We start from the raw sequence: 13,297 nt of genomic DNA on the forward strand, positions 1-13,297 counted from the left end.
TTCTTTTCCTTTATTTTTTCTGATAAAAAATTCTATGGTTGAATGTAATATGTGCTTAAGAAGGGAGAGTATTAAGAGTTAAAAACTGTTCATTTAAATTTATTTCGAAAATAAAGCAAATTCAAATTCATTACTAAACTGTATTACATATTAAAGATTGGTTCTTTTTTTCTTTGTCAAACTAACTCGAAGTTGTTTTTAAGTTATTTGATTAACTTATTCTTTTCTCTCTTTTATATATATATTATAACTAAATTTTTATCTCTTCAAAAATCTATACTACTAATTAAAAATTAAATTACATTTGAAATTATACTATTTAATTTAAATAGATAGATTGATTTTTGTTTATAAACTTATAAAAATTAGTTTCACAAATCTTAAATTATTAAAAATTGTATATGTTTTTACTATGAAAGGTTAAGGAAGTTAGTGACCTGTAACAAGGGAGCTAGCGACCATATTCCTGGTCAACAATGGCAATAACTATAATAGTCCTAAGGTAGTGATCTCTTATCAGAAATCAATCATAAACCTGCCAAATCTTCCTTTTTTTTTATATACAAAATTTAGGATTTCATTAAATCGATTTGTAAGTAATCTCAAATCAAGCCATTTGGATTTACTTCAACAAAAGAAGCGTGGTCCTCTTTGATAGAAGAATTTTTCATAAATTTCATCTAAAATGTGAAAGACTCAATTTGATAGAAATCTTTAAACCAAAATCCACCCCAACAAGGAAGTTATCTTGCATGCATTTCATCTAGCTTCTGAAAGACATCATATGCACTGAATTAAAATGGTTGGTCATCCTAAAATTAGGATTCACACCAATCTTACAATGTGATCCAATGGTCGTGGTTGGTGTGGATCCAGAGTGGTGATCACACATTCCGTTGAGAGAGAGAGAAAGAGAGTTGAAAAATAAAAAATGCAAAGTTTAGGTAATTTTGACTATACAGTGTAACTTAGACATTTTTACTAGCGGTAAGTGTGTCGAAAAAAAATATTGATTTGTTCACATGCATTTTCCCATATCCGGTGTTTTGAGGTGAGCTCATGTAACTTACATGTGACACGTGAGGAGGTGTGTGAAAGACTGTGTGTGGAAAAACCAGTGTATGTAGGAGTTTATTAGTAAAATGTTAGATGGACTAATTATTTGGTCCAATGCTAATGCTATGAATTCAGCAAAAAAAAAAAAAAAAAAGGGGCTAATGCTATGAGGAGCAAAAATATGCCTCTAGGCAAATACCATTTCTGAGTCTGGCCCAATTTATAGGCCTTGGCTTATCCTGAGAATAATAGCATTCAAAATTTCAGAAAATCCCTGCCGACACGCTGAGGCATAGGGGTGGAGTGGGGTGATACAGAGAACGCACAATGTTGGAGACATTTGATTGAATAAAAGGGGCATTAACTTTGCGAAAGACCACGACCCAATTTGACAAAGAAAAAAAGGCCAAAAAGATAGGCACTTGCATGCAAAGATGATTTTGTTTCCTTGGATCCCCACCATGTCTTTGAGACACAGAGCGTCATTGGATTGACTTTTCTTTGTATGTCTACCCTGCCTAAAATCATTTATCCTTTGCCAAAAAATGCCAGAACCCTCTCCTTCCTTACACGCTTTGGAAGGGTTACAATATATGATAATGCATTTTATTGAGAGTACACGATTTGCTTTTACTCTTTTTGACAATTCGACTGTTCTTTAGTCAAGAGCAATAGGACATTACTACTCACTAGGCACTAGGGTCTAATAAGGCAGGCGATAGTCTGCAAGAGTTAAATTATTTAATCCAAGCTAAAAAAATCTAGGTCTCTGCCAGGGCCCCCCAAGCAAAACTCGTGCTAATTTATTATTATCCACCAAGGTATAGATTATGTGAAACAGTACAAGTGAATTCTTTGGAGCGGTTCGTAAAGTATTATAAATTATTTAGTACCTTCGAAATCAAAGCAAGAATTTCAGGCCTAAAGCAAACAATCTTGTCACCCCATGTTTGTGGAGCGGTGCAGTGAGAGCGGACTAAAACTGTTCTTTTACCCAGTGTATGTGTGTTTTTCCTTTTTTTCCTGAATTACCCAAGTGTATTTTTTTTGTTTCCATTCCTTGTTGTCAATCCATTATTAATTGGGAGGCAGGCCAGGGCCTGTTAATGGTACTATCTACATTTATATGGTAGTTAAATTTGTATTATAATTTATGATTTTGGAACATTTTTTTAAATCTCATGCAATGTATCTCTGCAGATTCATTAAAAAAAAATGTAATGTATCTGTACAATTTAATCATTACACTCCTTTACATCAGTCTAAGTGTGTAACAGTATATATATTTTTTATTTGTTTATTAACAGAAAATAAGTATACTCTTTTTATGGGAAAAATAAGTGAACTTTATAGAAAAGAAAATTGCTTTACATGAAGTCTTTAGCAATTTTCAGTATTGGGCAATCTATCAATCTGCCAAAGAATCCAAATAAGCGTACGGGCTGTGGATACATGCACCCTGATGATGATATAGTCATTTTTCAGGATCTATCTTGGAATGTCGCTATCTTGTCTATATATTTAGCTTCCCTCCAAAAATAATTTAAGAGAGGAAAAGCTAGTAGTAGTACATTACACAACATGGAAAAGGAAGAACACCATGCTAGCTAGCTTAGTTTATTTTTAGTTTTGAGTATACCAGTGGAAAAAGTTTGGAATACCCGGTTGAATATTTATATTATTGGTGAAGGCTACACCTACAAGTGAAACTGACAGTTTCGACCTGCAAGCATTGGACACGAGAAAGTATGAATTATTTTTTCAAAAGTAGAGAATTCTTACAAGCCTAGAGACGCTCTTGCCAGATTGCTCCATACCATATCAGCGTTTTGTTAGAGATAATTTGAAGTTTTCTTGTGTGTGTCCGAAACATGGTATAGATATAATCATTACATTAATGATTAGTGTCTACTAAAACAACATCAGTGTGTGGTACGTGTGGTGCATGCAACTGGGTTTTTTATTTAGATGTTGTGTTTTCTGAAGGCAAATTAAAGAAAAGAATTTGTCAATGAATTCTAATGAGAATGCAACTGCTTCCTTTCCTATAAAAGAATAAAATTAAAACAAATGATAAAATGGTAAAACTCGTAAAAATTCAAGGCTCATTGTGTGTAGGTGTGATTTGTCAATAACAAAGAATTTAAATATTTTTTAGAAAATACTAAAACTGCTATAAATCTTACTAAAAAACTTACAAATTAATGTGAAAATGGTTGTGATTGATACTACTCCAACACAATAACAAATGAATATTTGAATTAATTGTTGTAATTAATGACATATTAGTTGTAAGACATATGTAATACTCTTATAAATTGATGTATTACCAATCACAAAAAAATAAAATATAATAAAAAGTCAAACTGATATAACAAAAATATGATTAATATCACTTAAACAATATATTAATTTTTCTTGAAAAACTAAATAACATATTAAATGAATATTTAAAATACTTTTTTGTAATATAAAAATGGTAGTATCTTTAAAATTACTCTTTCATTAATTTTTTAATCGTATAATTATAACTAATCTAGCCCAACCTAATGAACCATAAGGAAAAAGAAATAACAAAAAGTTTAATACTACACATTTCACTATACGCTTTATCATAATCTTATGAGATTATGACAATCAATTGTTTTACTTTTTATTAAGTAACAATGATGAACTCGTACAAGATACTTATGTAAATTGTAACAAAATGGTTTTCAGTCTCTAAGAATAAATACCTCGTGAAATAGCTCAATTTTTTTTTTTTTTTTTTTTTTTTTTTTTTTTGTCCTTGTTTTGGGTGAACCAGCTCAAAAATTAGCACCAAGCTAGCTCCCTAGTCCCTATATAAAAACCACACTTTTCTCTCACACACATTAACAGTCGAAAGAAGCAGAAAAATGGCTAAACGTCTCAAGTTCCGAATTTCACGAGTGATCCCATCCTTCCAATCCTGCTGTTCCAAAGACCCCTCCACTCTCCCAGCTAATCCTGTCCCTTCAATATTCTACCGCCCTTCTCCACTCATCAACCTCCAAACCCAACAAACCCCCAAACCCCATCACTCTTCCCTGAGGCGCCACGTGTCATCCGCTCTCATATCCGTCGGCTGCGGCCTCAGATCCAAGCCCACTCTCTCTGATGACGACCGCACCGAATCAACCCTCGAGTTCCACTGGGAAAAAGAAGACGAGTGGCATGTCGTCGCCAAGGTTTACGACGACACCCCTCGCCGTAACAAAATCTACAACTCCTCTGTCTCCGGCGAATCAGACTCCGACGACGACGACGACGTTTTGTCTCTTCCGCCACCACCACCTCCTCCTCCTCCAACAGCGGAAAAGAAAAAACGACGTGCCAAAAAGAAGAAAACGACAACTAAAGTCCGTGTCAGCACTTCTAGCGTAGATAGCGGGTTGTTCAGCAGCGAAGGTTACGATGACGAAGAAACCGAGACCTTAGTTTCATCTTCTAGAAGCTTCTCCACCGATTCCTCGTCCGAGTTCAACCCCAACTTGGAAACCATACGCGAGATGCCACCAATGATGAGGCGAAAATCCACCAGGAAGTCTAAGAAACGGTGCGTCTCGAAGAGGAAGCTGGTGCTTTCGTCGCCGGAGAGCGAGTCTCCGGCGAGGCTCTCGATGTTCCAGAGGCTCATACCGTGCACGGTGGAAGGGAAAGTGAGAGAGAGCTTCGCGGTGGTGAAGAAGTCGAAGGATCCGTACGAGGACTTCAAGAGGTCGATGATGGAGATGATATTGGAGAAGCAGATGTTTGATGAGAAAGATTTGGAGCAGCTGTTGCATTGTTTTCTGTCTTTGAATGATAGGGAACACCATGGGGTTATCGTTCAGGCTTTCTCTGAGATTTGGGAGGCTTTGTTTTGTAGGAGAACATCGACTAGAACTAGTCAACGTGTTTCTACTTCGTAGGGCTCTTTGAATCATTTTCAGAATAATAAAGATAATGCTAAGATAACAAATCATCTTGTTTTACTTTTTTTCTAGTTATAAATATTTTTCTAGAAATTAGTCCCATTATCTTAGCCATAAATGTAGCCCTTGGGGTGTTTCTGCATCTTTATATATCTTCTAATCTAGCTCCTATGGTGGACATATCATTTCTCCTTGATGTAACCATTAGCAATTGTGCATAACCATTCTTACTCTAATACTTTTTCTCAACTCTAATACTCTTTCTATTAGTTTTATTGTACTTAAAATGAGTTGAGTGCGAACTATGGGCCATGTTATTTTAAAGAACCAAAATAATCAGATGAAAAGATGAACTTCTTTTTGATGGTCAAATGTAAAGATGAACTAAAGTTATAAGTAGTTTCCCTTTTAAAATACTCTTTGGAGATTGAATTTTTTTAAGAGTAGAATCCAAAACCAAAAGCGTGTTGCTTTTCTATATTTTCAACATCTTTTCTTCTAAAGAGCGTATCAAATATAATTATTAACTTGGATATATCTAATTTTTAAAAGTTAAACTACAATATATGAGTATTAAAAATAAATCAAAAGCTCTTCATAATATTTATTAGAATTAATAATATTATATTTTAAAAATATGAATTTAGCTTAATATTTTGAAATAATGACACTATTAGAATGCAATCAAATATGGATGAGAATTAATAATTATATTTTTGCCTTGAATAAAGGAAATCAAATAAATTTTAGCAATAACGAGATTAAATTTTTTTGAAAAAAATAGAGCTATCAGATAATAAACTTACATATTCTAAGTCTGTGTAGAATCTGTAGATATGAGACAAGAGTCCAACATTGATCAAACTTTTTTTTTTAAAAAGAAAAACTGAACTATCTTTTAATCTAAGTACTTGTTTGGATACATGTCCACGTCCACGTGTTCAGCTCTAGCGCGTTTCCAGTTTTTCTTTTTTTTTGGTTTCAGCCGCAGTTGTTGACCAATTCTCCTGTGAACAGTATACTGTTCATGAGACCCATAAATTTTAAATTTCAACAATTTTTTCATTAAAAATGGGTCTCACGGTACTATTCACATATTTAAAAATTATTTTGCTATAATGTTTTCAGTTTTCAGTTTCAGTAAAATAAGTTTTATCCAAACGGACCCTAAGTATAGTGCAAAAAATAATGAATATATTTGATTTTTTGGTTAAGTTAGAGAACCAAATTTAGTCACATATGAATTTTGTATCAGGTCGAATGCATTGGACTAAATATAAATAAAAGGTAGCTAATTATAGTTATAATAACATTATTTTCATGCAAGGGCCTTTAGTTTAATTAGTCGGTACTTCTTAATGTTTTATTGTTTTTAGTGGAAACATTAAATTCTCACCCAAATTATCTGTAAGTTAAAATTTTAAAAAAAATTAATTAATTAATTTTATATAAACTCATTATTAGAAGTTTAGAACTACTTTTATGACACATGAAACTAACAATAGGTCACGACAATAATTATGAAACAAATGGTGTACACAAACTTATGGGCCTTGTGAACAGAGGGGAACTATTGGGATTCAATGGAGCTATGTGAAGGTGTGACAACTGATTAACGAGTTTACGCTTTTACACTTTTGGCGGACAAGCATGGTCATTTCAAAGGAAGTACTCCGACATAGTAAGTATAGTAACGCGTGTTTGAAACATGAAAGATTGAGTCGGGACCCAAAACATCATTGATCAGGCATTTCCCATTTGACCAATGATCATAAGCTTTGATCAACCAGACATTGGCGGACGGATTGAAAAGCCGAGTTGCAATCCCCAACATTTTTACACGCTAATTATTTTCCTGCACATGAGATATGGGACTTTTATTCCAAGCTGTGGGGGCCTCCTGTTCACTGTTAGTCGTAAACTATCATGAGTTTTATAGCTATGAAGTAGGATTAGGCCTGTAAAGCTTTTTACGAAGAAGCTAGAGCTGTAGCAAAAAGTGCTTGTTTATGTTTGTTTGTTTAGCAAGTCAATCAAGTTCAAGTTCAAATTTCATAGATTTGTGAGAAGGTAAGACTTTTTAGTAATTGTTTTACTGTATAATATATTAAAAAAAATTAATTAAGTAACTCGTGAATAAGCTCGCGCTTATTTGCCAAGATTATGCACCAACCTTGAGCATGTAATTTAATTTGTTTGGTAATGAACTTGAACTCAACTCGTATTCGAAATAAAACTAAATAAACAAGTCTAAATTTTTAATACACAGCTCAACTCAATTTAGCTTGTTTATAACAAAAAATGCTTAGGTAGTCTCGGAGCACTGCTTCGGGCTCTCACAAAGGGGGTGGACCCCAAACATAGGTCCCACCATAACTCATCCACCTTGTGAGAGCCCAGTGCTTAGAGACTACTTAAGTATTTCCCATTTATAATCCTAAATAGGATGGTGTCTCATTATTTCCGTTTGGAAACAATCTCTTGTTATTGTTATCTTGATTGGAAATGACTATTTCTTCCAATTAAAGGGGGTCTTATATACTTTTTTTTTTTTCTCTATCCAATAAATATTTTGTATAACAAGGGAAACAACCACAAATGGTCTTTACATTGATTGGCTCCTTCATGACTTGTTATACCAAAATTATTTCAAATACAGTCTAGACTAGCACAAATGAGAGTTATATTTCATATCACCATTACACTTAATATCCTCTTATGGGCAAGAAGATTTGAACGAATGTCCCTTATTCAAAACAATAAAGTTGTTGTTGAACTAACTTTTTTTTTTTTTTTTTTTTTTATGAGAGATTAGTTAGTTAAGTTAGAACATGGAAAATCTAGTGTACTAACAGGTCTAATATCACTAACGGTATACTAACAATACGGCCTAAGTCTTGTTAAGGATCTAATTAATGTATATATGTCCTATGACATGCATTAATTATTTATTTAAAAAAAAATTCAAAAAAAATTAGAAAGGTTATCAAAATAGTTAGTTATTTTTTTTCCATTTTCATAAAACATTTCTTTAAATAGTTTATTAATAAAACTCAAAGTATAAAGCAAAATAAACTTACTTATTTAAAGACACACATTAATCTGACCCTAAAAAAAAATCCCTCCGGTGATTATTTCCACATATATAACAGTTAACAATAATCGGGTACCGATATACTGAAATTGGTCTCATTAGGTCACAACACACAAGTACATCGTAGATTATGGAATTCCCAATATCACATCCATTCAACGAAGTCCAACATAATAATACTAGATAACGAAATTGCTCTCATCGTCATTCATAAATGAAGCTTCAGGTGAATCAGGTTGTGCTCGTGTATTGTGCACACAGACATAGTACTGTGCACGTCTATTTGTTTCTTTGTCTCAGACTCAGAATGGCTAACATTAGTCAAGGCCTGACGGAGCACTGCACTAATAAAGGTGAGAGGTGAGACTTTATCTAATACTGTTAAGGGATAATAATGTTTCTCTCTCTCTCTGATATCTGTGACTGTTTCGTGAAGACCACGCCAAAAGTCCCCACAAAATTTACCCTCGGCCAAAGAGAATGAAGAAGTCTTACTGCTAGTGGTAATTTCAGTGAAGCATTGTGCACTCACGGTATCAGAGATTCCTCACCTGTCCAAAGAAAAGAAAATGCTCACTCGCTTCCCAAAGCAATTGAAGATTAGATCTTTTGGATCCTACTTATCTGGAATCTAGCACGCCCACTCTGAATGTTTCATCCTTTTCTTATTGAGTAATCACACGGTCACAGTTGTGAAAGCTCAGAACCACTTTCTTAAAAAAATTTAAAAAATAAAAAGAAAAAAAAAAAAAAAAAAAAAGCCCAAGTACCACTATGGCCCCGTTGGATTTTATCCCACCATACCTCGGGACTTATGAATAATTGTTAAGGTTTTTTTAACCAGGGTTTTTGTTAACAGTGAGTTAGAGCAGCATTTGTATTCAGTGGTGGTTCAGAAATTTTTTTTAAGTTGGTTATTTAAAAACTTAAATTATACAATATTTAATTAAAAATATAGATATATCTCATTATCAATATTACAAGCTATATCTTTTTCAAAATTTTAGTTAAATAAAAAAAATTTAGATTTTTCTTTTTGTTTGTAAAGGCCGACTAAAATTTGACTACTGTGGGATAAGCATGAGCTCACAAGTAAGGTGTACTTTTTTGTGGGAGGAACGAATCTTTCCCCAATCAAGTATTGTTCGCTTTGGGAATAAGCCGAGGAGGTCGATGCCACATGTGTAGTAGTGGTACACCCCATTTGTGACCTCATGCTTATAAGCTGCGGGTGGGAGGCGTTTCTCTCTGATGTGGGATTGAGCAAATTCGTGCGGGTGGTATCGGCCTCCTCAGCCCATTCCCAAAGCGAACAATACCTTATTGGAGAAAGATTCGTTCCTCCCACAACTACATATTTTGAAAATCTAACCGTTGAATTGTGTGTTTTTTTATGTTCTTAAAACAGATGTCAAGTTTCATATCAATCGGATATTATTTACTATTTAATCCATAAACTTATTTTTTGCATATAATTTTATATTACAAAAACTCAAAAATTAAACATTTGATTGATCATAAAAACTATTTATCTTTAATCTTCTTGAAGTTTTGCAAGTATGAAGGATATAAGAAAAAAAAATTAATCTAATTGCAGAATTGTTAAAATTCATATCTAATAAAAAAATATTGAGTAGAATTGTAGCCTTAATCTATAATCAAGTTTGTTGCTAAATTTTGTCCAAAGTTTAATTATATTGGACCTAAAAAAAATTTAGGGTGGTCACACCTTTTTTTTTTTTAAATCAAAAATATTTTAAATTTTATATATAATAATGATTCTTTCCAGGCAAAGGTAGTCCTGTGACCACCCTAACTCTAACGTGGAGCGGCTAGTGTTTGCATTAGACTAATTTAGCTAGTCCTAAGCTAGAAATATAGCCAAAAACCATAACAATGAACTCTACATAGGCTTGGCCTATTTTGTATTTTCATCTTAATATATATGTTTATCAAGTATCAAAAATACAAAAACCTCACACATCAGTTTTACCAAACTAACCTAAAAAAATATAACAATGAATAGTACCATGATGCTGTTCATAACACAAAAATTTATTACTTTTTTATTTCATTTTTTACACTATTTTGTTCTCTCTCTCTCTCTCTCTCTCTCTCTCTCTCTCTCTCTCTCTCTCTCTCTCTCTCTCTCTCTCTCTCTCTCTCTCTCTCTCTCTCTCTCTCTCTCTCTCTCTCTCTCTCTCTCTCTCTCTCTCTCTCTCTCTCTCTCTCTCTCTCTCTGAAAACGTTTGATCTTCCCTTCCCAACACCCAAATCGGCTAGCACAGAAGAGATGGAGGGTGATGAATGATAGTGGCAGAGTCACAAATGGTGGTTGATGACAATGGTTGGTTCCATTAAGGTTTTGGCTAGGTTTAATCGGTTTGGGTTGCATTTGTGGAAGTAGTTGTTGGGTTTTGTAGGTGGAGGTGGCGGTGGCAGTGGTGATGGCGTTGTGGTGGTTGGGGTTTGTGGATTGCTAGGCTTTTATGTGGGTTTTGTTGGGTTATGTTGTTTGGGTGTGCGATTGTGCAAGATAGGTGTGGATTTTGGTATTAAAATCCAACTAGGTATGTGTGATTGTGATGGATAATGGTTGATTTTGAGGTTAAAAATATGAATATGAAGGAAATAATATTTAATTGAAATAGTGATGCAGTGTTAAGGTTGATATATATCTTTGAAAAACATAAATAGTTAAACTAGAAATAGTGGAGTTTCTTTGGGTTAGTTTAGCTAAAATTTTGAGGATATTAATGTAAATACTTTTAGGACATTTGTTAATGAACCAATTTAGGAAAATTTTGACAACACTTTCATGAAAAAAGAAATTAAAAAAAGATAAAAAAGAAAAATCAGTTGTTTTTTACTTTTCCTATAAAAAGTTCATAAAAATATTTCCTAATCCAATACCTTTAAAACATCTGTTAACTTTTTCTTTTTAACAATGTGTGGCTACAAACTCCTCTATATATTTTCATTAGATGTGAATTTTGACAAGTTCATTAGTTTGCATTTTTTTATTATATCCTTAATATTTGCAAATTTTCAGTAAGATTAAATTAAGATAAATATCTATATCATCAATCAAATATTTAAATTTTATATTTTTATAATATTAAATTATGCATAAAAATAAGTTTATTAATCAAATAATAAATAACATCCGATTTAAACAAAATTTGATATATATGTTAAAAATATAATAAACATGCAATTCAACCATTATATTTTCAAAATATGTAATTATGTTAATTTTGTAACCATTATCTACAAACTAGTTTGTAGTGAAACTTTATTTTATCTTTTTTCCCCCCTTAACTTTTTTTTTTTTTTTTTTTTTGGAGAAAGTTTTCCCCCTTGACTTGAAACAATGAAACTGTAAAACTTATTTTAAGGTTGTAGAGGTGTCGCCCAAAGACAGTGACCATGGGCCAGGCTACTTGTTACTTCTTAGGCTGCTAAGGTCCAGTTCACTTTCTGTCTGTATGTTTGGACCATAAACCTGTTGGTCAGAATGGGTTCCAGCAAAGATGCATTTACAGATTCTGTTTTGAAATTGAATGGCTTTCAGCCCAAGAGCAAGCATACAATCGACCTGGGATTGGGCTCAATCTTGGTACGAATAAATTATCAGGCTTACGCATGGCCTTTTTTGCCCAACTGATGAAAGCCCTTCTAGCCAAAAATTAAGGACCCATTTGGCACAGCAGTTTCAAACGGCCCTTTTCAAATTTTTTTTTTTTTTTTTTTTAGTTCCATTTAGTTCAACTGATAAAATCTTTAATTGTTGAATAAGAAATTTGAGGTCAAGAACTGATTAATGTTTTGGCCTGATGATAAAAAAGTAAAAAACATTATTACGAGCAGACATCATAAGTTGAAATTCTCTTAAAAATGTTTTTTTTTAAAAATTTTTTTTTATAAGATAAGCATTTTTTGAAAAAATGAAAAATTAAATGTGCCAAAGGGAACTAATAGTTTCTTCTGCGACTTCGGATACTATAAAACGAGCTTCTTTCATCAGGGCCCCTACTTGTCTACCATTCTGATTTGCATGAAGTAAGTAACACATAAAAGAAAAGAAAATTGTTTTAGTTATAATTTTTATTAAAGGCCGTACATAATTTTTTTTATTAATAATACTATTAAAGGCTATACATCAATTTTTGATTAATAAAACATTTTTAAAAATTATTTGGCAACTAATACTGTTTGAGATTTATACAGGGAAATAGCCTATATTGCCATTTTGGAATTATACGCTAGACAAGTTACATGTTGAAGAGACGAGTTCCAGAAGATGTATTAATTTGGCTAAAAATTTGGTCCACCTAAACATTGTTTATTGAAAAGACGAGATCCACTCAAGGAAGAAATTAAAAGCAATGACTGCGTTGTAATAATTCACGAAGAGAACTTACATTTTTTGCTTCCGCCACTAGTCAAACAATGATATTTACAATCGATATAGTAAACCTAATCCAACATAATCCAACCTAGATCCAGCAAACCATCTGATGATGTGAAAATCGTCAGTAAGTTCGTCTAGATGGATCACCATGAATTTGTCCAAGTTCCTACAAGGTTTAGAAAAAAGAAGAATGGGATCCTCTTGGGGTGGTCATCGGTGTGATGCCGGCCACAGAGTCTCTGATGATAAAGTTAGTGAATATGGATTGAGAGATGTAGAGAACTTAGTAGTAGAGGTTTAAGCTGAGTAGAATGTCTGTACTTTCTCTTGAATTCTGTAAGTCTATATATATTGGCTTTCTTTAGTAGTCGTTGCTCTCCTTAAATGGGGATTTAAGGAGAGTTTGGGTAACATCTCAAGTCTTCAATTTAGCCTTTATTAGGGCCCCAACGGTCTTCACACTGACATGTAATCGTCAGGGCATTAAATGACAGATTTCATGACACTTTATCTTCATCCAGGTTAGTTTCCTAAGATGAGAGTAATTACTTGGTCCATCATCATCCACATCTTTTTTTCTCGTCACTTACCAAACAAGATCCAAAAAAAAAAAAAAAAAACAATTTAAATTCATTCTCGCACTATCCATTGATACTCCCCACAACACCTAATTGTGCCTCTTTCTCGTTGGGCTTCACCCTACCCTCAAATTGTTGTTTGATGATATTGCCTTTTGCTTCACCATTCTCATCCTCAAAAGGTCGTTATTGTTGCTGGTGCTTAGGTTTGGGTTTGGAT

General features: G+C 33.1%; 1 protein-coding gene across 1 annotated transcript; it reads left to right on the top strand.

Annotated features, from left to right (window-relative positions):
• The first annotated feature begins 3,874 nt into the window (after nucleotides 1-3,874).
• Nucleotides 3,875-5,240, top strand: LOC126732567 (transcription repressor OFP7). Its single transcript, XM_050435500.1, has one exon. It carries the CDS (start codon nucleotides 3,954-3,956, stop codon nucleotides 4,986-4,988), a length of 1,035 nt encoding a protein of 344 aa, XP_050291457.1. The 5' UTR covers nucleotides 3,875-3,953; the 3' UTR covers nucleotides 4,989-5,240.
• The last annotated feature ends 8,057 nt before the right edge of the window (nucleotides 5,241-13,297 follow it).

The sequence above is a fragment of the Quercus robur genome, chromosome 6 (genome assembly GCF_932294415.1).
Source record: "Quercus robur chromosome 6, dhQueRobu3.1, whole genome shotgun sequence".
Taxonomy (NCBI): Eukaryota; Viridiplantae; Streptophyta; class Magnoliopsida; order Fagales; family Fagaceae; genus Quercus; species Quercus robur.

Excerpts from the sequence above, each read along its gene's own strand:
- LOC126732567 (XM_050435500.1), top strand. The coding sequence starts at position 3,954 with ATGGCTAAACGTCTCAAGTTCCGAATTTCACGAGTGATCCCATCCTTC.